Below are 26,435 nucleotides of genomic sequence, written 5' to 3' on the forward strand. Positions count from 1 at the left end.
ATAGTTGTGTAAAATATCATGTTTAATTTGTTTGGATCAGCTGCCTGAAATTATGAAATAAGCATTTGGCAGTTCGGCATGTTTACATAAAAATGTCAACGCAAAATTTAAACATTGTGAGTTTTCTCATACTTCCATGGAGACCATATCAATATTTACTTTTAAAAACCTCGAGTAAAAAAAAAAAAAAAAAATTGAACGTCCAAGGAGCGTAGCGCGAAAGGAACTCAGGGAAGTGAATAGGCTTAAGACATTCCTAGAGATGTGGACCATCTTTGTGCTTAATTTTGGGTGTATCGGTTTAGTATTTTAGTCGTGACAGCTACCCAGACAGACGGACAGATACCACCTCAATTTTAAATAGTATAGATAGGTAGATAGATGGATTACTAAAGATACACTTTTTGTCTATGATTGTAATGATTGTTTAGTTCATTAAAATTGCATTTATTTGCATTATTTATGCTGGACGGTTTGAGAACTTCCTAAAAAAGTATTTTATTGTTAAATCATCATCATTTGAAGTATCAACAACTAAACATGCTATCAGATTTTAAAACATAAATTTTAGACTCTAATAATCAGTAAGTCTTCTACACACATTTTGATTGATTACTTGTTTGCAGCAAAAACAAAAGTTTTGGTGAATCTTGAGCTCGGGTTGAAAAGAGTCTCTTACATAGTGATGAATTATACTATATACTATCTTAAAAAAATAATTTTAGTCAGACTTGGTTTGAATTCACGCTGATTTACACAAACTATTAAATTTTGAATAAGTAATTTAATAGATAAAACGACAGGGCTGTAACAGATCAGATGTCAGGAGTTGAGAGTTCACTTCAGTAGAACTTGTATGATTATTAATTATCTTAGTTTTTGTCAGGCGTTAAAAATTATTTTAGAAATTAAAGATCACTTGACTGTGTTATTTTCCATTGGCATGTATTTAAGCCCCACAATCAATTAATTGGTACACTTTACTCTGTTTGGTGTTGGGTTTTCGTTGAACATATTGACAACATTTAAAGTGTAGTATCTACATAATTTTAAAATAAGTATTTCCTAATGCTTAAAAAATCTTAGGTTAAATATACCATGTAACTAACACCTTAAACAATATTTTAGGCCTCGTTTATGCACCAAGCGATTGCGGGCCCGCTCCCCCTGTGAAAATTTTGTCAAAATTTTGTAAGCGATAGCAATAGCGGTTGGTCAAAGGAGAATGGAAGGGGGACACAGTATTGCCAACTCAAAGTCTGCCAAATAATTTACTCAACTATTTGTCCTAAGTGCACGTGCGCGTGGGTCAAGTTGGCAACCCTGGCTGCAACCGCTCCCGCTCCCGCCGTGCATAAACAGTCTCATTTGACTCAATATAGTTGAAAACTGCTCTATCCCAAGCAACCGCTGCGATTTCTAACTACACAGCGGTCGAATTAGAAACCGCAGCGGGAGGTCAACTGCTACCGCTATCGCTCTTTGTGCATAAATGGGGCCTTATGTATAAAAAAAAAAAACAAAAAAAAACACTAGTTTATTATTGTATAAAAAAAAAACACATCATATGGATGATTATTAATATAGATTCTTAATATTCTTTTATAAATCTCACAAGGATTCTATAATCTCACAATAAACCCTATTCAAACATAATTTGTCATGCAGCTATTGCCATATCATTAAGCAAATAGTTTTTTTTGTTTATCAGTGCGATTTTGGCCATTTCGTGTTTTTCTAAAGAAACTCTTAAATTTTTAGAATGAAAAAGCAAAGAAACAGTAGGTTTTTATACATAATTTTAAAGGTTATTAACTAAAGAAGTTTTTAGTAATACTTGACACTCCCTATAGTGTAGTTTAACATAGAAAAACTTATGTAAAACTTTTTGTATTTTTCTCAAAAATCACAAAATCAATCTTCCGTTGCAGAATAAAGGCTTATACAGATGAGTGTGTAAGGCTCTCATTGAGTGTGTACTATTACTATTTTAAATTTTATGAGGAAACTATTATCTAAATAAAAACAATTGTTTTCAGTTCACTTATGACCATTTTATGTAAGCAAATACAAATATTTTGAAAAAAATATTAGTTTTTCTACTATTCCCTACCTGTGAGGAGGGTATGGTAATCTAAATTAGTGCCATTTTGTCACCAATACTAAGTAGTTTAAATTTTTAACACTATCTTTGTTCCACCCTGTATATACACATACACATACATAGAAATTTCAACGAATAGTGTTTTAACGAATAGGGACATCAAAATGAAAAAGTATATCGGTCCCGTGTCCAGGTCTTACTGTGCTACCTACGGTAAAAGCTACTTCCCTATAGGGAAATTTGCTAAAAGAGATATCACAACCAAATTTTGAATATCATTACTGGTAATAGTTAGCTACTTTTTGTGCACATGGTGATCGGATGTCACCTACAGGGGACGGCCCATGGGGAGTAAGTTGAAAATCTTAAAGGAAAGCAAAAGGTTGATATGTACATCAATGCAATTTTCATTTGTGTTCTAAAACCTAATAGTATAAATTATATCCAATTAAATAATTGGTTGTAATAACTAGTCTTTGACCAGTAAAATACACTCTTAAAAATTGAATAGGTACAGTATTTAATATTATTGATTTATTACATCCTATGATTGTAGTGTTATGTTTATAATGAGTTATGCTCAATTCTACTCTCCTATCCTAATTTGTGTGCCGTCTTCAATCAAATATAAAATTTCACACAAGTTCAAGGAAACCCTATTCTTGTTTGTTATAAGTAATTTATTTGCCGCTGCTGTCAAAGAAACTCTCTGATAGCTGCTCTTTGATAAAACTGTAGTGAGTTCACCAAAACACTGTTCAAAACCAGCTGGACTCAACAATGTTAGTTGTTGTTGTTACTTTCGGAAAATAAAACAATTGACGTTTACTCTCTGTTTGGTTCAGTTTATGTTTATATGTTGTTGCCGCTTTTTACAATGGCAAAAGCAAATATATTATACAAACAAAAAGGTCTGTCTCCATGCCCTACTTAACCCTAAACTTTAAAATATGCTATTGTAATTAAATATTCACCAGATCTAGGAAGCAATCATCGTCATTTTGTCTTGCCCTTACGGTATCCAAACCTCACAATTTAAATTACCATTCTCAGTTTTAACAACTTTAATGTGAAATGTTTGAAAGCCAGTTGACAATGAGAGCTATCAAACTACTTGCTAGGGTAAAGATTGTGTTTTGGTTCTGCCATACTGTACAAATATAAATGATCCCAGCAAACTTATTAAAAGCCTTGACCCTTCGAGTTCTTTAAAAAATTTTAAGTTGAGCCAAGTGCTGAAATACTCCCTAGAAAATACTCGAGTACTCGCACACCCCTAATAATAATATAAAAAGTGAACAAATTAATCCAGTTACAAGTTTATGTAACTCGATTTATATAAATATAAACATTAACCTCTATTTACTTATACATTTTCGTCAATATTTTAAATATCATATATATAATTACAGTATATGTTTTTTGTAAATTGGTACATCAATTTATGGTGTTTAAAGGAAATGAAAATCCTTCAGCATATTACTTACTGACTAAAATAAGTCTATGTATCTAACATATTCCATAAATAAATATGCATACACTGACGTAAATTTGACTGCCAGTAAAGCATCATCTACAAAAGTCACAACTCTCTTTACAGATTTTAATCCTCACAAAAAATCTCTATGTTTTGAACATTGTTTTAAATTTTCAACATTTAGCGATTCAATCAATTTGCGCACACCTCTAGAATGATAATTTAAAATGTTTGCCATTCATTTCATCCTTCACCCCCTCCTTTGACATTTCATCAGGTAAGTACTCAAGTAAGTGTGCATTTTGTTTTTAATTTTGCTTTTTGTATTTGTAATTTTCTTGCTGCTTTTTAATCCTAAATTGCGCTTAATTTAAGCACTAATACATAACACATTTTATAGAAACAATAATTTAAACTGCTACAGTTGATTGTAATTTTTGTCTCTGCCCTTAGACTAATAATTTAAGAATTGGGCTAATTAAAAAAAAGACATTTTTAAATTTCTAACATTACAATGTTTCTACTGAACATAGCCAAGTAGCTGCAAGCTTTGCTATAAAAGTTGAAATTGTGATTATTTAGAAACACTTGTACCAGATCTTTAGACTATGCCACAAAATGTTTAAGTAATGATGTTTTTAAATTAAATAGGAGTTTTTATGTGATAAAAATTAATAGAGTCTATCAGTTATCCTTTATGATTTAATCTTGATTAACAGTTGACAGTTAGTTTGTAGAACCTGCTTGTGTAACAACATACTATAAAATCTTAGAAGTACTAACATTAAAAAATTCTCAAGAATGATAAATTAAATTTTTTTATCTTGACGATTACAAAAAAATAAACTAAAGTCAATGCTTTACATCGTTGATAACAGTTAAAATTGATCAATTTTAAAAATATAAATAGCTCAACAAGATTAGCAAAAGTGTAATTGCTTGAGGTAAGTGGTAGTCTTCTGGGACGCATGGCATCGAGTGCACACTGAAATAAAACAGGTTAGTTGTGTAGTCGCATGTTCTTTCACATGGTGGTGTTCAGACAGGTTGGAAATATAGTCTGCACAGATTCGCTCTCGGCTAACGTAGATTCGCTTCTTCTTGAATGGGTGGATAAGTTACAGTTGCTCGCTTCTTATGTTTTGCTGTTATCTTCTGATAGAAATTCACTCTCCCAATGCCTCCTTCATCACCCATCATGGAACGAGTGAGTTGGGTGACTCTTTTAGATTGGTAGGGTAAGGTATTAATTTGTATTGTTTGTTCCACGTGTGCTCAGTGGCGACAGCATCGCCGCAGGACGACGATGACTCGATGGATACAGATGGGTTCCAAGAACAATTTCTCTTGGAGACTCCAACTCCTGTGGAGATCGAAAACAAATTTCGAGGTCATATTGCTCGACTCGATGATGACTTTGACGAAAAATTTCCTTCTCCCCCTCGTGATACTCCTATCCCTTCTATTTCTCGCCCTGGTCATCTTAATATTAACCAAGTAGTTTTTAGTTCCCCTGAAGATGAAAAAGGAGTTGCAGACTCTAAACGTAGGGAACATCCTAAACTACCAGAATTAGAAAAGACTGATCAAATTGAACGGTTGGTAGGAGGTGTTGGGGGAGCCGGTAATGTTGATGAATCAAAGCTAAAACCAGAATTGAACAAAAAAAAAGTTGTTGATTGGGTTCCAAGTACTTTTAGCAATGGAAAAAGCTCAAAATCAAGCCCACAAAAAGAAGAAAAATTGGAAATAAAAATTGATGGAAGTAAAAAAAGTCATAAAGTGGCTGGGGGGATAGTACTTAATACAGATGATGAAAAAGTTAAAGATGTAGGGACCAGTCCAGTCGATGGGAAATTAATAGTAAGCCCTTCCTCTACCAAAGAATCAAAAAGTCCTCAAGCACCAACTCTTGAGCTAGTAATTGGTCGTAAAGAAATACGTACGAAGGAAGCAAGTGCTATGTCTGAGAGTAGACTCACTCTATATGCCACACATGATGTAGAGATTTCAATTAAGTCACAATCACATATTAGTTTAACAACAACGAGAAGAGATGCTGTGGGTAAAGAAACTTCAGAGACCTACAATGTTGATGCAAGTATTGTGTCAGAAGGACAAGATACTGTTTCAGATTACATTATACCACCAGATCAAACCAAAGAGAAAAAACGTGAGGAAAGTGTGATTTTTAGTAAGAAAAAAAGTATATATACTTATGACTCTTACGAAGGCAACTCGCCAATATTAGACAGTCCAGCTACTGAAGAAAGTTTATCACACCCCTCTCATCACATAACTGATACTGGTATCAGTATCACAAGAGGCACTGCCTCAGAAACTATTACCAGCACAACTGAACACGTAGATCAAGAAGTGAAAGAGTTTATATCTGATACTGCAGTGGATGTTGAGCTTGAAGAGTTAGAATTAACAGATGCAGGTTTAAGTCCTATACAGCCAGACGACGCAGGGATTCCTAGCTCAGATCTTACATTTGTCGAGGAAGACATCTGCCAGTCAAAGTTCTGTGATATTGGTCTGAGTCCAATTGGTCATCATGCAGAATCTGTAGCACTTTCCCCATTGCAGGTTTTAACCTCTGAAGCTGGTGTCGTCACAGACAGTATCAGTGTATGTGATGCAGGAGTAAGTCCTATAAAATTAGATGAATCACAATTTGAGAACGTGATTTTTCAACCGAAATTAAAGCATATGTCCAACGACGATACTGATGTAAGAAGACGAGGATCCACAGACGTAAAAGCTATTGTGAGATTGCTTGAAGAACAAACACGATTCGAAGAAGTGATTTCAAAAGAACAAAGGAAGAGAGATTCACATATGGTTTCTGTATCACAAACTGAAAAGCTTGATGAAGTAAACAATATTGAGGATTCACCACAGCTTAGCTTATCAAAACAAGAAGAACACGAAAGATTGTCTCACACAAAAGTAACTGAAAATCCTGTTTCGATTGACAACATGCCTTCTACCTCTCCTGCACATACAAAAACTATTGGTCCAAAAATTAAACAGCTTCAGAAAATCTTCACGCAGTCGGTTGAAACAGAAACTGACGATGAAATATCAGATATTGATAATCAAATTTGGGAGTTGAGCTATGACGAATCTCATTCAAAAGGTGTTGTCGATGTTACAGACGAAGAGACTGGAGATCTTGAAGATGAAGGTAAAGATGAAGAGCCTTTACCCCATATACATAAAGTAATTGAAACAATTGAAAAAAGAATTGCCACTCAATCTTCCATATCAATAAATATTAAGCACGCCAAAGATACTAAAGAAAAGATAACAAAAGAGAAAGAACAAATATCGGTGGGAGAAAAATTAAGTGAAGTATTGAAAGCTGAAGAAAATTTAATACTTATACTTGACAAAGCAAAATCTTCAAAATCAGAAGATAAAAATGTAGGCACAGTAATATCTGAACCGGAGGTAAAAGACGTGACAGTACTTGCCACAAATTTACAAGATCAACTTAAAGAAATTTTGAATATGGGAGAGCGTGCGCTCTCAGGAATAGATGATGCCTTGAATGTAATTGATACCAGTTCATCCGTCCACATATGTGATAATGAAACAACTGTTAGTATAGATAATGATGATGTAGATTTAAACACAGAACTTAGTAGTAGCATACAGAAAGACAATATAATAGCAAAAAACAAAGTGCCTGAAATTGAATCTGATACATGCTCAGTCATTTTTCCAACATCAGACCTTGTAAAACAAAAATCAGAAAAACCCCTTAGGGAAGACATTTTATTAACTGAAGGGCAATGTACAAAAACTATCATTGACATAAATGTGTCACCTCAACTGAAATACGACGAAAAAATCCCTATTTTAACTAAAGAGTTGAAGGACATTATAGATGAGCAAAATGAATATGAAAAACAAAAAATAGCCCGTTTAAAACAATCTAAAGCAATTGAGGGAAAAGGTAGTGTACCAGTAGTTGAAGAGACAATAGTTCCTAAACGTGTTTTGTGGAAAGATAGTGATTATGTTATTACATCGAAAGCCAAAGACTATGACAAGGAATTGCCTTGTCCATCCAAACAAAATGAAATTACAAATATTAAAGAGTTCAAACTAGATCATTTACTTAAATCAGACGATACTCATAAATCTAAATCCAAAGGCCAATATAAAACAGTAACTCCAACAGAAACAAATGTAAAAGAGCTGATGTTTGAAGTGAAAAAAATTACTGGACAAATTAAAGAAGAAGTTAAAGAGCTTAAACCAGATTTGACACCTACTCCAGAAGGAAAAGAGACTATCTTAGAAGAAGTAACACGAACAATTAAAGATTCTCCTGTTACTGCAGTTAAAGAAAAGGTTTTCACTGTGACGGAGGATTGTAAAGGCATCAAAGTAACAGAAGTATTAGCAAAGGGAATTATAATTAACGAGCAAGCTCAGGTTATACAACTAGCTGAAGATAAAGTTTCTCACACTGAGATCACAGAAAAAGTAGTCAGTGTGTCAAACGATAAAACTAAAGATAAAACAGAATTTGTTGAGGAGGAGACATTTCCCTCAAAGTTTGTATCTGTTTCTGAGACAGTTGTATCCTCTGATATAACAACCTCAGACGCTACGTTTATTAAAAGTAAAGACGTGTCAGTCTTACCAGAATTAGAAGTTTGTAAAGATGCTACCAAATATAAACTGGTAGAGAAAGCTATAATAAGGAAGGTTGAATCTGAAATTATAGAACCAATTGATGGTAAGGTTTCTGGCATCACTGCAGCAAATACAGTAGTCAATGTGTCAACGCTTCCCTCAGAAACGCAAAAGTTAGAAATAGCCTTACAAATATCTGAAGTACAACATGATAAATTAATAACACAAGAGGAAGTGGTCACAGAACAATTCTCTGAAGAAAAGGCTGAAATCATTTCTCCAGAAACACAAGAGGGAAAAGAAGAGGTTGTAGAAGAAACCAAAGACACTGCTTCCTTAGAGAGAAACAACTTAGACACGGTTATTTCTAAAACTATTGAGGAATCTGACCATACCACTACTGATGTTCATTTCCCTGATGAACATCTCACTGTAGATAAGCTCAAAGGTCTAGAAACCCAAGGTGTCAAAACTACCGAAGAAATGGTAAAAGAACAATCGAAGGGCGACTTTGCCATGGAGGAAAACGTTGACAAAATAACTGAATTGCTGGAACAAATAGCCAAGGATAAAGTATCTGGAATCATTTTTTTTAAACCAAAAGAAACAGCAACACCCGTTTCTGTAGAAATTGTTAAGGAAGAAAAACTAACACATGTTAGGGACACAGAGGTAATAATTGTTCCTAAAGAAAACACCAGGGATACATTTTCTGATATAACTATTATTCAGACAGAAGAACCAACACCAATTTCAGTAGAAATTGCTAAAGGAGAAATAACAACACATGTTACAGACGGAGAGGAAATTGTTTCTGTTGTTAAAACTGTAGATACGGTTACTACTAAAGCTATCAAGGAATCTGACGATACCACTACTGATGTTTATTTGCAACCAAAAAAACCAGTAGTTGTTGAAGATATCAAATCTTCAAAAGACACAAAAGTTGTTTTGGAAGAATCTAATGACACCGTTTCTTTAGAGGAAGAGGTACTCGCCGATACAGAAACACATACAAAAGTTATGGAGGCAGATGATACTCCAAAACTAATTACAGAAGAAAAGTTTATTTCTAAAGATCTCCCTATGGATAAGCTTGAAGCTATACAAACAGAAAGTGTCAAGATTACAGAGGAAATGGTAAAAGACCAATCGAAGGACAGCGGTGCCTTGGAGGAGGAACAAGTTCACAACATAATTAAATTGTTGGAACCGATAGCCAGGGATACATTATCTGAAATAACTATGATTAAGACAGAAGAAACGACAACACCTATTTCTGTAGAAATTGTACAGGGAGAAATAAAAACACTAGTTACAGAAACAGTGGAAATCGTTTCTAAACATAAGGTTGAAACTAGTACTCCAGACACAGAAGAGAAGAAAAAAGCTACAACAGTTTATGATGTTGATGGTTCTTCTATTGTTAAAACTGTAGATACGGTTACTACTAAAGTTCTTGAGGAATCTGAAGATACCTCTACTGATGTTCATTTGGAAACAAAAGAGCCATTAGCTGTTAAAGATATAAAATCTACTAAAGACACCAAATCTGTCGAAGAAGCTAAAGACACTAAATCTTTAGAGGAAGAAGTACTCTCTGATACAGAAACACCTACAAAAGTAATTCAGGGGGATGACGCTCCAAAACAAATTACAAAAGAGGATATTATTTCTAAACATCTCCCCATAGATAAGCTCGAATCTCTAGAAATTGTAGGTTTCAAAACTACCGAAGAAATAGTAAAAGACCAATCGGAGGAAGGGGTTGCATTGGAGGAGGAACACGTTCACGACATGACTAAATTGTTGGAACCGATAGCCAGGGATACAGTATCTGAAATAACTATAATTAAGACAGAAGAAACGACAACACCTATTTCTGTAGAAATTGTAAAAGATGAAATAACACTACATGTTACAGGCACAGAGGAAATCGTTTCAGAACATGAGGCTAAAACTATTACCCTAGTTGATGACACTTCTATTGTTAAAACTGTAGATACAGTTACTACTGAAGTTATTGAGGAATCTGAATATACCTCTACTGATGTTCATTTGGAAACAAAAGAGCCAGTAACTGTTGAAGATATTGAATATACTGAAGACACCAAATCTGTTGAAGAAGCTAAAGACACTGATTCATTAGAGGAAGAGGTAGTGGCTGATACAGAATCACCTAGAAAAGTAATTGAGGCAGATGATGCTCCAAAACAAATTACAGAAGAGGATATTATTTCTAAACATCTTCCCATAGATAAGCTCGAATCTCTAGAAATTGTAGGTCTAAAAACTACCGAAGAAATAGTAAAAGACCAATCGAAGGACGGGGTTGCATTGGAAGAGAAACACGTTCACGAAATGACTGACTTGTTGGAACCGATAGCCAGGGATACAGTATCTGAAATAACTATGATTAAGACAGAAAAAACGACAACACCTATTTCTGTAGAAATTGTAAAAGATGAGATAACAACACATGTTACGGACACAGTGAAAATCGTTTCTGAACATGAGGCTAAAACTATTACTCCAGTTGATGACTCTTCTATTGTTAAAACTGTAGATAACGTTACTACTAAAGTTATTGAGGAATCTGAAGATACCTCTACTGATGATCATTTGAAAACAAAAGAGCCAGTATCTATTGAAGATATTAAATCTACTAAAGACACAAAAACTGTCGAAGAAGCTAAAGACACTGATTCTGTAGAGGAAGAGGTACTCGCTGATACAGAAACACCTACAAAGAAAATTGAGGCGGATGATGCTCCAAAACATATTATAGAAGAGGATATTATTTCTAAACAACTCCCAATAGATAAGCTCGAATCTCTTTACAATGTAGGTTTCAAAACTACCGAAGAAATGGTAAAAGACCAATCGAAGGACGGGGTTGCATTGGAGGAGGAACACGCTCACGACAAGACTGAATTGTTAGAGCCGATAGCTAGGGATACCGTGTCTGAAATAACTATAATTAAGACAGAAAAAACGACAAAACCTATTTCAGTAGAAATTGTACAGGAAGAAATAACCACACATGTTTCAGACACAGTAGAAATTGTTTCTGAACATAAGGCTAAAACTATTACTCCAATTGATGTCTCTTCAATTGTTAAAACCGTAGATACAGTTACTACTAAAGTTATTGAGGAATCTGAAGATACATCTACTGATGTTCATTTGGAAACAAAAGAGCCAGTAGCTGTTGAAGATATTAAATCTACTAAAGATACCAAATCTTTCGAAGAAGCTAAAGACACTGATTCTTTAGAGGAAGATGTACTCACTGATTCAGAAACAACTACAAAAGTAATTCAGGCGGATGATGCTCCAAAACAAATTACAGAAGAAACGACAAAACCTATTTCTGTAGAAATTGTAAAAGATGAAATAACACTACATGTTACAGACATGGTGGAAATCGTTTCTGAACATGAGGCTGAAACTATTACTCCAGTTCATGACACTTCTATTGTTAAAACTGTAGATAAGGTTACTACTAAAGTTATTGAGGAATCTGAAGATACCTCTACTGATGATCATTTGAAAACAAAAGAGCCAATATCTATTGAAGATATTAAATCTACTGAAGACACAAAAACTGTCGAAGTAGCTAAAGACACTGATTCTTTAGAGGAAGAAGTACTTGCTGATACAGAAACACCTACAAAGAAAATTGAGGCGGATGATGCTCCAAAACATATTACAGAAGAGGATATTTTGTCTAAACAACTCCCAATAGATAAGCTCGAATCTCTTGACATTGTAGGTTTCAAAACTACCGAAGAAATGGTAAAAGACCAATCGAAGGACGGGGTTGTATTGGAGGAGGAACACGCTCACGACATGACTGAATTGTTAGAGCCGATAGCTAGGGATACCGTGTCTGAAATAACTATAATTAAGACAGAAGAAACGACAACACCTATTTCTGTAGAAATTGTACAGGAAGAAATAATAACACATGTTTCAGGCACAGTAGAAATTGTTTCTGAACATAAGGCTAAAACTATTACTCCAATTGATGTCTCTTCAATTGTTAAAACCGTAGATACGGTTACTACTAAAGTTATTGAGGAATCTGAAGATACTGATGTTCATTTAAAAACAAAAGAGCCAGTAGCTGTTGAAGATATTAAATCTACTAAAGATACCAAATCTTTCGAAGAAGCTAAAGACACTGATTCTTTAGAGGAAGATGTACTCACTGATTCAGAAACAACTACAAAAGTAATTCAGGCGGATGATGCTCCAAAACAAATTACAAAGGAGGATATTACTTCTAAACATCTCCCCATAGATAAGCTCGAATCTCTAGAAATTGTAGTTTTCAAAACTACCGAAGAAATGGTAAAAGACCAATTGAAGGACGGGGTTGCATTGGAGGAGGAAGACGTTCACGACATGACTGAATTGTTGGAACCGATAGCTAGGGATACAGTATCTGAAATAACTATGACTAAGACAGAAAAAACGACAACACCTATTTCTGTAGAAATTGTAAAAGATGAAATAACACTACATGTTACAGACATGAAGGAAATCGTTTCTGAACATGAGGCTAAAACTATTACTCCAGTTAATGACACTTCTATTGTTAAAACTGTTGATACGGTTACTACTAAAGTTATTGAGGAATCTGAATATACCTTTACTGATGTTCATTTGGAAACAAAAGAGCCAGTAGCTGTTGAAGATATTGAATCTACTGAAGACACCAAATCTGTTGAAGAAGCTAAAGACACTGATTCTTTAGAGGAAGAGGTACTGTCTGATACAGAATCACCTACAAAAGTAATTCAGGCGGATGATGCTCCAAAACAAATTACAGAAGAGGATATTATTTCTAAACATCTTCCCATAGATAAGCTCGAATCTCTAGAAATTGTAGGTCTAAAAACTACCGAAGAAATAGTAAAAGACCAATCAAAGGAAAGGGTTGCATTGGAAGAGAAACACGTTCACGACATGACTGACTTGTTGGAACCGATAGCCAGGGATACAGTATCTGAAATAACTATGATTAAGACAGAAAAAATGACAACACCTATTTCTGTAGAAATTGTAAAAGATGAGATAACAACACATGTTACGGACACAGTGAAAATCGTTTCTGAACATGAGGCTAAAACTATTACTCCAGTTGATGACTCTTCTATTGTTAAAACTGTAGATAAGGTTACTACTAAAGTTATTGAGGAATCTGAAGATACCTCTACTGATGATCATTTGAAAACAAAAGAGCCAGTATCTATTGAAGATATTAAATCTACTAAAGACACAAAAACTGTCGAAGAAGCTAAAGACACTGATTATTTAGAGAAAAAGGTACTCACTGATACAGAAACACCTACAAAGAAAATTGAGGCGGATGATGCTCCAAAACATATTACAGTGGAGGATATTATTTCTAAACAACTCCCAATAGATAAGCTCGAATCTCTTGACATTGTAGGTTTCAAAACTACCGAAGAAATGGTACAAGACCAATCGAAGGACAGGGTTGTATTGGAGGAGAAACACACTCACGACAAGACTGAATTGTTAGAGCCAATAGCTATTGATACCGTGTCTGAAATAACTATAATTAAGACAGAAAAAACGACAAAACCTATTTCAGTAGAAATTGTACAGGAAGAAATAACCACACATGTTTCAGACACAGTAGAAATTGTTTCTGAACATAAGGCTAAAACTATTACTCCAATTGATGTCTCTTCAATTGTTAAAACCGTAGATACAGTTACTACTAAAGTTATTGAGGAATTTGAAGATACATCTACTGATGTTCATTTGGAAACAAAAGAGCCAGTAGCTGTTGAAGATATTAAATCTACTAAAAATACCAAATCTTTCGAAGAAGCTAAAGACACTGATTCTTTAGAGGAAGATGTACTTACTGATTCAGAAACAACTACAAAAGTAATTCAGGCGGATGATGCTCCAAAACAAATTACAGAAGAAACGACAAAACCTATTTCTGTAGAAATTTTAAAAGATGAAATAACACTACATGTTACAGACATGGTGGAAATCGTTTCTGAACATGAGGCTGAAACTATTACTCCAGTTGATGACACTTCTATTGTTAAAACTGTAGATACGGTTACAACTAAAGTTATTGAGGAATCTGAAGATACCTCTACTGATGATCATTTGAAAACAAAAGAGCCAATATCTATTGAAGATATTAAATCTACTGAAGACACAAAAACTGTCGAAGAAGCTAAAGACACTGATTCTTTAGAGGAAGAAGTACTCGCTGATACAGAAACACCTACAAAGAAAATTGAGGCGGATGATGCTCCAAAAAATATTACAGAAGAGGATATTTTGTCTAAACAACTCCCAATAGATAAGCTCGAATCTCTTGACATTGTAGGTTTCAAAACTACCGAAGAAATGGTACAAGACCAATCGAAGGACAGGGTTGTATTGGAGGAGAAACACACTCACGACAAGACTGAATTGTTAGAGCCAATAGCTGGGGATACAGTATCTGAAATAACTATAATTAAGACAGAAAAAACGACAAAACCTATTTCAGTAGAAATTGTACAGGAAGGAATAACCACACATGTTTCAGACACAGTAGAAATTGTTTCTGAACATAAGGCTAAAACTATTACTCCAATCGATGTCTCTTCAATTGTTAAAACTGTAGATACAGTTACTACTAAAGTTATTGAGGAATTTGAAGATACATCTACTGATGTTCATTTGGAAACAAAAGAGCCAGTAGCTGTTGAAGATATTAAATCTACTAAAGATACCAAATCTTTCGAAGAAGCTAAAGACACTGATTCTTTAGAGGAAGATGTACTTACTGATTCAGAAACAACTACAAAAGTAATTCAGGCGGATGATGCTCCAAAACAAATTACAGAAGAAACGACAAAACCTATTTCTGTAGAAATTTTAAAAGATGAAATAACACTACATGTTACAGACATGGTGGAAATCGTTTCTGAACATGAGGCTGAAACTATTACTCCAGTTGATGACACTTCTATTGTTAAAACTGTAGATACGGTTACAACTAAAGTTATTGAGGAATTTGAAGATACCTCTACTGATGATCATTTGAAAACAAAAGAGCCAATATCTATTGAAGATATTAAATCTACTGAAGACACAAAAACTGTCGAAGAAGCTAAAGACACTGATTCTTTAGAGGAAGAAGTACTCGCTGATACAGAAACACCTACAAAGAAAATTGAGGCGGATGATGCTCCAAAACATATTACAGAAGAGGATATTTTGTCTAAACAACTCCCAATAGATAAGCTCGAATCTCTTGACATTGTAGGTTTCAAAACTACCGAAGAAATGGTAAAAGACCAATCGAAGGACGGGGTTGTATTGGAGGAGGAACACGCTCACGACATGACTGAATTGTTAGAGCCGATAGCTAGGGATACCGTGTCTGAAATAACTATAATTAAGACAGAAGAAACGACAACACCTATTTCTGTAGAAATTGTACAGGAAGAAATAACAACACATGTTTCAGACACAGTAGAAATTGTTTCTGAACATAAGGCTAAAACTATTACTCCAATTGATGTCTCTTTAATTGTAAAAACCGTATATACGGTTACTACTAAAGTTATTGAGGAATCTGAAGATACTGATGTTCATTTGGAAACAAAAGAGCCAGTAGCTGTTGAAGATATTAAATCTACTAAAGATACCAAATCTTTCGAAGAAGCTAAAGACACTGATTCTTTAGAGGAAGATGTACTTACTGATTCAGAAACAACTACAAAAGTAATTCAGGCGGATGATGCTCCAAAACAAATTACAGAAGAAACGACAAAACCTATTTCTGTAGAAATTTTAAAAGATGAAATAACACTACATGTTACAGACATGGTGGAAATCGTTTCTGAACATGAGGCTGAAACTATTACTCCAGTTGATGACACTTCTATTGTTAAAACTGTAGATACGGTTACAACTAAAGTTATTGAGGAATCTGAAGATACCTCTACTGATGATCATTTGAAAACAAAAGAGCCAATATCTATTGAAGATATTAAATCTACTGAAGACACAAAAACTGTCGAAGAAGCTAAAGACACTGATTCTTTAGAGGAAGAAGTACTCGCTGATACAGAAACACCTACAAAGAAAATTGAGGCGGATGATGCTCCAAAACATATTACAGAAGAGGATATTTTGTCTAAACAACTCCCAATAGATAAGCTCGAATCTCTTGACATTGTAGGTTTCAAAACTACCGAAGAAATGGTAAAAGACCAATCGAAGGACGGGGTTGTATTGGAGGAGGAACACGCTCACGACATGACTGAATTGTTAGAGCCGATAGCTAGGAATACCGTGTCTGAAATAACTATAATTAAGACAGAAGATACGACAACACCTATTTCTGTAGAAATTGTAAAAGATGAAATAACAACACATGTTTCAGACACAGTAGAAATTGTTTCTGAACATAAGGCTAAAACTATTACTCCAATTGATGTCTCTTCAATTGTTAAAACCGTAGATACGGTTACTACTAAAGTTATTGAGGAATCTGAAGATACTGATGTTCATTTGGAAACAAAAGAGCCAGTAGCTGTTGAAGATATTAAATCTACTAAAGATACCAAATCTTTCGAAGAACCTAAAGACACTGATTCTTTAGAGGAAGATGTACTCACTGATTCAGAAATAACTACAAAAGTAATTCAGGCGGATGATGCTCCAAAACAAATTACAAAGAAGGATATTACTTCTAAACATCTCCCCATAGAAAAGCTCGAATCTCTAGAAATTGTAGGTTTCAAAACTACCGAAGAAATGGTAAAAGACCAATTGAAGGACGGGGTTGCATTGGAGGAGGAAGACGTTCACGAAATGACTGAATTGTTGGAACCGATAGCTAGGGATACAGTATCTGAAATAACTATGACTAAGACAGAAAAAACGACAACACCTATTTCTGTAGAAATTGTAAAAGATGAAATAACACTACATGTTACAGACATGGTGGAAATCGTTTCTGAACATGAGGCTAAAACTATTACTCCAGTTAATGACACTTCTATTGTTAAAACTGTTGATACGGTTACTACTAAAGTTATTGAGGAATCTGAATATACCTTTACTGATGTTCATTTGGAAACAAAAGAGCCAGTAGCTGTTGAAGATATTGAATCTACTGAAGACACCAAATCTGTTGAAGAAGCTAAAGACACTGATTCTTTAGAGGAAGAGGTACTGTCTGATACAGAATCACCTACAAAAGTAATTCAGGCGGATGATGCTCCAAAACAAATTACAGAAGAGGATATTTTTTCTAAACATCTTCCCATAGATAAGCTCGAATCTCTAGAAATCGTAGGTCTAAAAACTACCGAAGAAATAGTAAAAGACCAATCAAAGGAAAGGGTTGCATTGGAAGAGAAACACGTTCACGACATGACTGACTTGTTCAAACCGATAGCCAGGGATACACTATCTGAAATAACTATGATTAAGACAGAAAAAACGACAACACCTATTTCTGTAGAAATTGTAAAAGATGAGATAACAACACATGTTACGGACACAGTGAAAATCGTTTCTGAACATGAGGCTAAAACTATTACTCCAGTTGATGACTCTTCTATTGTTAAAACTGTAGATAAGGTTACTACTAAAGTTATTGAGGAATCTGAAGATACCTCTACTGATGATCATTTGAAAACAAAAGAGCCAGTATCTATTGAAGATATTAAATCTACTAAAGACACAAAAACTGTCGAAGAAGCTAAAGACACTGATTATTTAGAGAAAAAGGTACTCACTGATACAGAAACACCTACGAAGAAAATTGAGGCGGATGATGCTCCAAAACATATTACAGTAGAGGATATTATTTCTAAACAACTCCCAATAGATAAGCTCGAATCTCTTGACATTGTAGGTTTCAAAACTACCGAAGAAATGGTACAAGACCAATCGAAGGACGGGGTTGTATTGGAGGAGGAACACGCTCACGACATGACTGAATTGTTAGAGCCGATAGCTAGAGATACCGTGTCTGAAATAACTATAATTAAGACAGAAGAAACGACAACACCTATTTCTGTAGAAATTGTACAGGAAGAAATAACAACACATGTTTCAGACACAGTAGAAATTGTTTCTGAACATAAGGCTAAAACTATTACTCCAATTGATGTCTCTTCAATTGTTAAAACCGTAGATACGGTTACTACTAAAGTTATTGAGGAATCTGAAGATACTGATGTTCATTTGGAAACAAAAGAGCCAGTAGCTGTTGAAGATATTAAATCTACTAAAGATACCAAATCTTTCGAAGAAGCTAAAGACACTGATTCTTTAGAGGAAGATGTACTTACTGATTCAGAAACAACTACGAAAGTAATTCAGGCGGATGATGCTCCAAAACAAATTACAGAAGAAACGACAAAACCTATTTCTGTAGAAATTGTAAAAGATGAAATAACACTACATGATACAGACATGGTGGAAATCGTTTCTGAACATGAGGCTGAAACTATTACTCCAGTTGATGACACTTCTATTGTTAAAACTGTAGATACGGTTACAACTAAAGTTATTGAGGAATCTGAGGATACCTCTACTGATGATCATTTGAAAACAAAAGAGCCAATATCTATTGAAGATATTAAATCTACTGAAGACACAAAAACTGTCGAAGAAGCTAAAGACACTGATTCTTTAGAGGAAGAAGTACTCGCTGATACAGAAACACCTACAAAGAAAATTGAGGCGGATGATGCTCCAAAACATATTACAGAAGAGGATATTTTGTCTAAACAACTCCCAATAGATAAGCTCGAATCTCTTGACATTGTAGGTTTCAAAACTACCGAAGAAATGGTAAAAGACCAATCGAAGGACGGGGTTGTATTGGAGGAGGAACACGCTCACGACATGACTGAATTGTTAGAGCCGATAGCTAGGGATACCGTGTCTGAAATAACTATAATTAAGACAGAAGAAACGACAACACCTATTTCTGTAGAAATTGTAAAAGATGAAATAACAACACATGTTTCAGACACAGTAGAAATTGTTTCTGAACATAAGGCTAAAACTATTACTCCAATTGATGTCTCTTCAATTGTTAAAACCGTAGATACGGTTACTACTAAAGTTATTGAGGAATCTGAAGATACTGATGTTCATTTGGAAACAAAAGAGCCAGTAGCTGTTGAAGATATTAAATCTACTAAAGATACCAAATCTTTCGAAGAAGCTAAAGACACTGATTCTTTAGAGGAAGATGTACTCACTGATTCAGAAACAACTACAAAAGTAATTCAGGCGGATGATGCTCCAAAACAAATTACAAAGAAGGATATTACTTCTAAACATCTCCCCATAGAAAAGCTCGAATCTCTAGAAATTGTAGGTTTCAAAACTACCGAAGAAATGGTAAAAGACCAATTGAAGGACGGGGTTGCATTGGAGGAGGAAGACGTTCACGACATGACTGAATTGTTGGAACCGATAGCTAGGGATACAGTATCTGAAATAACTATGACTAAGACAGAAAAAACGACAACACCTATTTCTGTAGAAATTGTAAAAGATGAAATAACACTACATGTTACAGACATGGTGGAAATCGTTTCTGAACATGAGGCTAAAACTATTACTCCAGTTAATGACACTTCCATTGTTAAAACTGTTGATACGGTTACTACTAAAGTTATTGAGGAATCTGAATATACCTTTACTGATGTTCATTTGGAAACAAAAGAGCCAGTAGCTGTTGAAGATATTGAATCTGCTGAAGACACCAAATCTGTTGAAGAAGCTAAAGACACTGATTCTTTAGAGGAAGAGGTACTGTCTGATACAGAATCACCTACAAAAGTAATTCAGGCGGATGATGCTCCAAAACAAATTACAGAAGAGGATATTATTTCTAAACATCTTCCCATAGATAAGCTCGAATCTCTAGAAATTGTAGGTCTAAAAACTACCGAAGAAATAGTAAAAGACCAATCAAAGGAAAGGGTTGCATTGGAAGAGAAACACGTTCACGACATGACTGACTTGTTCAAACCGATAGCCAGGGATACACTATCTGAAATAACTATGATTAAGACAGAAAAAACGACAACACCTATTTCTGTAGAAATTGTAAAAGATGAGATAACAACACATGTTACGGACACAGTGAAAATCGTTTCTGAACATGAGGCTAAAACTATTACTCCAGTTGATGACTCTTCTATTGTTAAAACTGTAGATAAGGTTACTACTAAAGTTATTGAGGAATCTGAAGATACCTCTACTGATGATCATTTGAAAACAAAAGAGCCAGTATCTATTGAAGATATTAAATCTACTAAAGACACAAAAACTGTCGAAGAAGCTAAAGACACTGATTATTTAGAGAAAAAGGTACTCACTGATACAGAAACACCTACGAAGAAAATTGAGGCGGATGATGCTCCAAAACATATTACAGTAGAGGATATTATTTCTAAACAACTCCCAATAGATAAGCTCGAATCTCTTGACATTGTAGGTTTCAAAACTACCGAAGAAATGGTACAAGACCAATCGAAGGACGGGGTTGTATTGGAGGAGGAACACGCTCACGACATGACTGAATTGTTAGAGCCGATAGCTAGAGATACCGTGTCTGAAATAACTATAATTAAGACAGAAGAAACGACAACACCTATTTCTGTAGAAATTGTACAGGAAGAAATAACAACACATGTTTCAGACACAGTAGAAATTGTTTCTGAACATAAGGCTAAAACTATTACTCCAATTGATGTCTCTTCAATTGTTAAAACCGTAGATACGGTTACTACTAAAGTTATTGAGGAATCTGAAGATACTGATGTTCATTTGGAAACAAAAGAGCCAGTAGCTGTTGAAGATATTAAATCTACTAAAGATACCAAATCTTTCGAAGAAGCTAAAGACACTGATTCTTTAGAGGAAGATGTACTTACTGATTCAGAAACAACTACGAAAGTAATTCAGGCGGATGATGCTCCAAAACAAATTACAGAAGAAACGACAAAACCTATTTCTGTAGAAATTGTAAAAGATGAAATAACACTACATGATACAGACATGGTGGAAATCGTTTCTGAACATGAGGCTGAAACTATTACTCCAGTTGATGACACTTCTATTGTTAAAACTGTAGATATGGTTACAACTAAAGTTATTGAGGAATCTGAGGATACCTCTACTGATGATCATTTGAAAACAAAAGAGTCAATATCTATTGAAGATATTAAATCTACTGAAGACACAAAAACTGTCGAAGAAGCTAAAGACACTGATTCTTTAGAGGAAGAAGTACTCGCTGATACAGAAACACCTACAAAGAAAATTGATGCGGATGATGCTCCAAAACATATTACAGAAGAGGATATTTTGTCTAAACAACTCCCAATAGATAAGCTCGAATCTCTTGACATTGTAGGTTTCAAAACTACCGAAGAAATGGTAAAAGACCAATCGAAGGACGGGGTTGTATTGGAGGAGGAACACGCTCACGACATGACTGAATTGTTAGAGCCGATAGCTAGGGATACCGTGTCTGAAATAACTATAATTAAGACAGAAGAAACGACAACACCTATTTCTGTAGAAATTGTACAGGAAGAAATAACAACACATGTTTCAGACACAGTAGAAATTGTTTCTGAACATAAGGCTAAAACTATTACTCCAATTGATGTCTCTTCAATTGTTAAAACCGTAGATACGGTTACTACCAAAGTTATTGAGGAATCTGAAGATACTGATGTTCATTTGGAAACAAAAGAGCCAGTAGCTGTTGAAGATATTAAATCTACTAAAGATACCAAATCTTTCGAAGAAGCTAAAGACACTGATTCTTTAGAGGAAGATGTACTCACTGATTCAGAAACAACTACAAAAGTAATTCAGGCGGATGATGCTCCAAAACAAATTACAAATGAGGATATTACTTCTAAACATCTCCCCATAGATAAGCTCGAATCTCTAGAAATTGTAGTTTTCAAAACTACCGAAGAAATGGTAAAAGACCAATTGAAGGACGGGGTTGCATTGGAGGAGGAAGACGTTCACGACATGACTGAATTGTTGGAACCGATAGCTGGGGATACAGTATCTGAAATAACTATGACTAAGACAGAAGAAACGACAACACCTATTTCCGTAGAAATTTTAAAAGATGAAATAACACTACATGTTACAGACATGGTGGAAATCGTTTCTGAACATGAGGCTAAAACTATTACTCCAGTTAATGACACTTCTATTGTTAAAACTGTTGATACGGTTACTACTAAAGTTATTGAGGAATCTGAAGATACTGATGTTCATTTGGAAACAAAAGAGCCAGTAGCTGTTGAAGATAATGAATCTACTGAAGACACCAAATCTGTTGAAGAAGCTAAAGACACTGATTCTTTAGAGGAAGAGGTACTGTCTGATACAGAATCACGTACAAAAGTAATTCAGGCGGATGATGCTCCAAAACATATTACAGTAGAGGATATTATTTCTAAACAACTCCCAATAGATAAGCTCGAATCTCTTGACATTGTAGGTTTCAAAACTACCGAAGAAATGGTAAAAGACCAATCGAAGGACAGGGTTGCATTGGAGGAGGAACACGCTCACGACAAGACTGAATTGTTAGAGCCGATAGCTAGGGATACCGTGTCTGAAATAACTATACTTAAGACAGAAAAAACGACAAAACCTATTTCAGTAGAAATTGTACAGGAAGAAATAACCACACATGTTTCAGACACAGTAGAAATTGTTTCTGAACATAAGGCTAAAACTATTACTCCAATAGATGTCTCTTCAATTGTTAAAACCGTAGATACAGTTACTACTAAAGTTATTGAGGAATCTGAAGATACATCTACTGATGTTCATTTGGAAACAAAAGAGCCAGTAGCTGTTGAAGATATTAAATCTACTAAAGATACCAAATCTTTCGAAGAAGCTAAAGACACTGATTCTTTAGAGGAAGATGTACTCACTGATTCAGAAACAACTACAAAAGTAATTCAGGCGGATGATGCTCCAAAACAAATTACAGAAGAAACGACAAAACCTATTTCTGTAGAAATTGTAAAAGATGAAATAACACTACATGTTACAGACATGGTGGAAATCGTTTCTGAACATGAGGCTGAAACTATTACTCCAGTTGATGACACTTCTATTGTTAAAACTGTAGATACGGTTACTACTAAATTTATTGAGGAATCTGAAGATACCTCTACTGATGATCATTTGAAAACAAAAGAGCCAATATCTATTGAAGATATTAAATCTACTGAAGACACAAAAACTGTCGAAGAAGCTAAAGACACTGATTATTTAGAGGAAGAGGTACTCGCTGATACAGAAACACCTACAAAGAAAATTGAGGTGGATGATGCTCCAAAACATATTACAGAAGAGGATATTATTTCTAAACAACTCCCAATAGATAACCTCGAATCTCTTGATATTGTAGGTTTCAAAACTACCGAAGAAATGGTAAAAGACCAATCGAAGGACGGGGTTGTATTGGAGGAGGAACACGCTCACGACATGACTGAATTGTTAGAGCCGATAGCTAGGGATACCGTGTCTGAAATAACTATAATTAAGACAGAAGAAACGACAAAACCTATTTCTGTAGAAATTGTAAAAGATGAAATAACACTACATGTTACAGACACAGTGGAAATCGTTTCTGAACATGAGGCTAAAACTATTACTCCAGTTGATGACACTTCTATTGTTAAAACTGTAGATACAGTTACTACTGAAGTTATTGAGGAATCTGAATATACCTCTACTGATGTTCATTTGGAAACAAAAGAGCCAGTAACTGTTAAAGATATTGAATCTACTAAAGACTCAAAATCTGTTGAAGAAGCTAAAGACACTGATTCTTTAGAGGAAGAGGTACTGGCTGATACAGAATCACCTAGAAAAGTAATTGAGGCGGATGATGCTCCAAAACAAATTACAGAAGAGGATATTATTTCTAAACATCTTCCCATAGATAAGCTCGAATCTCTAGAAATTGTAGGTCTAAAAACTACCGAAGAAATAGTAAAAGACCAATCGAAGGACGGGGTTGCATTGGAAGAGAAACACGTTCACGACATGACTGACTTGTTGGAACCGATAGCCAGGGATACAGTATCTGAAATAACTATGATTAAGACGGAAGAAACGACAACACCTATTTCTGTAGAAATTGGAAAAGATGACATAAAAACACATGTTACAGACACAGTGAAAATCGTTTCTGAACATGAGGCTAAAACTATTACTCCATTTGATGACTCTTCTATTGTTAAAACTGTAGATAAGGTTACTACTAAAGTTATTGAGGAATCTGAAGATACCTCTACTGATGATCATTTGAAAACAAAAGAGCCAGTATCTATTGATGATATTATATCTACTAAAGACACAAAAACTGTCGAAGAAGCTAAAGACACTGATTCTTTAGAGGAAGAGGTACTGTCTGATACAGAATCACGTACAAAAGTAATTCAGGCGGATGATGCTCCAAAACAAATTACAGAAGAGGATATTATTTCTAAACATCTTCCCATAGATAAGCTCGAATCTCTAGAAATTGTAGGTCTAAAAACTACCGAAGAAATAGTAAAAGACCAATCGAAGGAAAGGGTTGCATTGGAAGAGAAACACGTTCACGACATGACTGACTTGTTGGAACCGATAGCCAGGGATAAAGTATCTGAAATAACTATGATTAAGCCAGAAAAAACGACAACACCTATTTCTGTTGAAATTGTAAAAGATGAGATAACAACACATGTTACGGACACAGTGAAAATCGTTTCTGAACATGAGGCTAAAACTATTATTCCAGTTGATGACTCTTCTATTGTTAAAACCGTAGATACGGTTACTACTAAAGTTATTGAGGAATCTGAAGATACTTATGTTCATTTGGAAACAAAAGAGCCAGTAGCTGTTGAAGATATTAAATCTACTAAAGATACCAAATCTTTCGAAGAAGCTAAAGACACTGATTCTTTAGAGGAAGATGTACTCACTGATTCAGAAATAACTACAAAAGTAATTCAGGCGGATGATGCTCCAAAACAAATTACAAAGGAGGATATTACTTCTAAACATCTCCCCATAGATAAGCTCGAATCTCTAGAAATTGTAGGTTTCAAAACTACCGAAGAAATGGTAAAAGACCAATTGAAGGACGGGGTTGCATTGGAGGAGGAAGACGTTCACGACATGACTGAATTGTTGGAACCGATAGCTAGGGATACAGTATCTGAAATAACTATACTTAAGACAGAAAAAACGACAAAACCTATTTCAGTAGAAATTGTACAGGAAGAAATAACCACACATGTTTCAGACACAGTAGAAATTGTTTCTGAACATAAGGCTAAAACTATTACTCCAATTGATGTCTCTTCAATTGTTAAAACCGTAGATACAGTTACTACTAAAGTTATTGAGGAATCTGAAGATACATCTACTGATGTTCATTTGGAAACAAAAGAGCCAGTAGCTGTTGAAGATATTAAATCTACTAAAGATACCAAATCTTTCGAAGAAGCTAAAGACACTGATTCTTTAGAGGAAGATGTACTCACTGATTCAGAAACAACTACAAAAGTAATTCAGGCGGATGATGCTCCAAAACAAATTACAAATGAGGATATTACTTCTAAACATCTCCCCATAGATAAGCTCGAATCTCTAGAAATTGTAGTTTTCAAAACTACCGAAGAAATGGTAAAAGACCAATTGAAGGACGGGGTTGCATTGGAGGAGGAAGACGTTCACGACATGACTGAATTGTTGGAACCGATAGCTGGGGATACAGTATCTGAAATAACTATGACTAAGACAGAAGAAACGACAACACCTATTTCTGTAGAAATTGGAAAAGATGAAATAACACTACATGTTACAGACATGGTGGAAATCGTTTCTGAACATGAGGCTAAAACTATTACTCCAGTTAATGACACTTCTATTGTTAAAACTGTTGATACGGTTACTACTAAAGTTATTGAGGAATCTGAAGATACTGATGTTCATTTGGAAACAAAAGAGCCAGTAGCTGTTGAAGATAATGAATCTACTGAAGACACCAAATCTGTTGAAGAAGCTAAAGACACTGATTCTTTAGAGGAAGAGGTACTGTCTGATACAGAATCACGT

At 34.8% G+C, this 26,435-nt stretch overlaps 1 protein-coding gene across 1 annotated transcript in view; it reads left to right on the forward strand.

The window, feature by feature from the left end:
* Positions 1 to 26,435, forward strand: part of LOC128997388 (uncharacterized) — a 73,414-nt gene that overhangs the window by 34,335 nt on the left and 12,644 nt on the right. The window contains exons 9-10 of the mRNA XM_054423028.1: positions 4,861 to 5,205; positions 5,416 to 26,433. Coding sequence (XP_054279003.1) covers positions 4,861 to 5,205; positions 5,416 to 26,433 — 21,363 coding nt within the window. The remainder of the gene's footprint in view (positions 1 to 4,860; positions 5,206 to 5,415; positions 26,434 to 26,435) is intronic.

This window comes from Macrosteles quadrilineatus, unplaced genomic scaffold (assembly GCF_028750875.1).
Source record: "Macrosteles quadrilineatus isolate MER2022 unplaced genomic scaffold, UCM_ALF_1.0 Scaffold_1__1_contigs__length_201487025, whole genome shotgun sequence".
NCBI lineage: Eukaryota > Metazoa > Arthropoda > Insecta > Hemiptera > Cicadellidae > Macrosteles > Macrosteles quadrilineatus.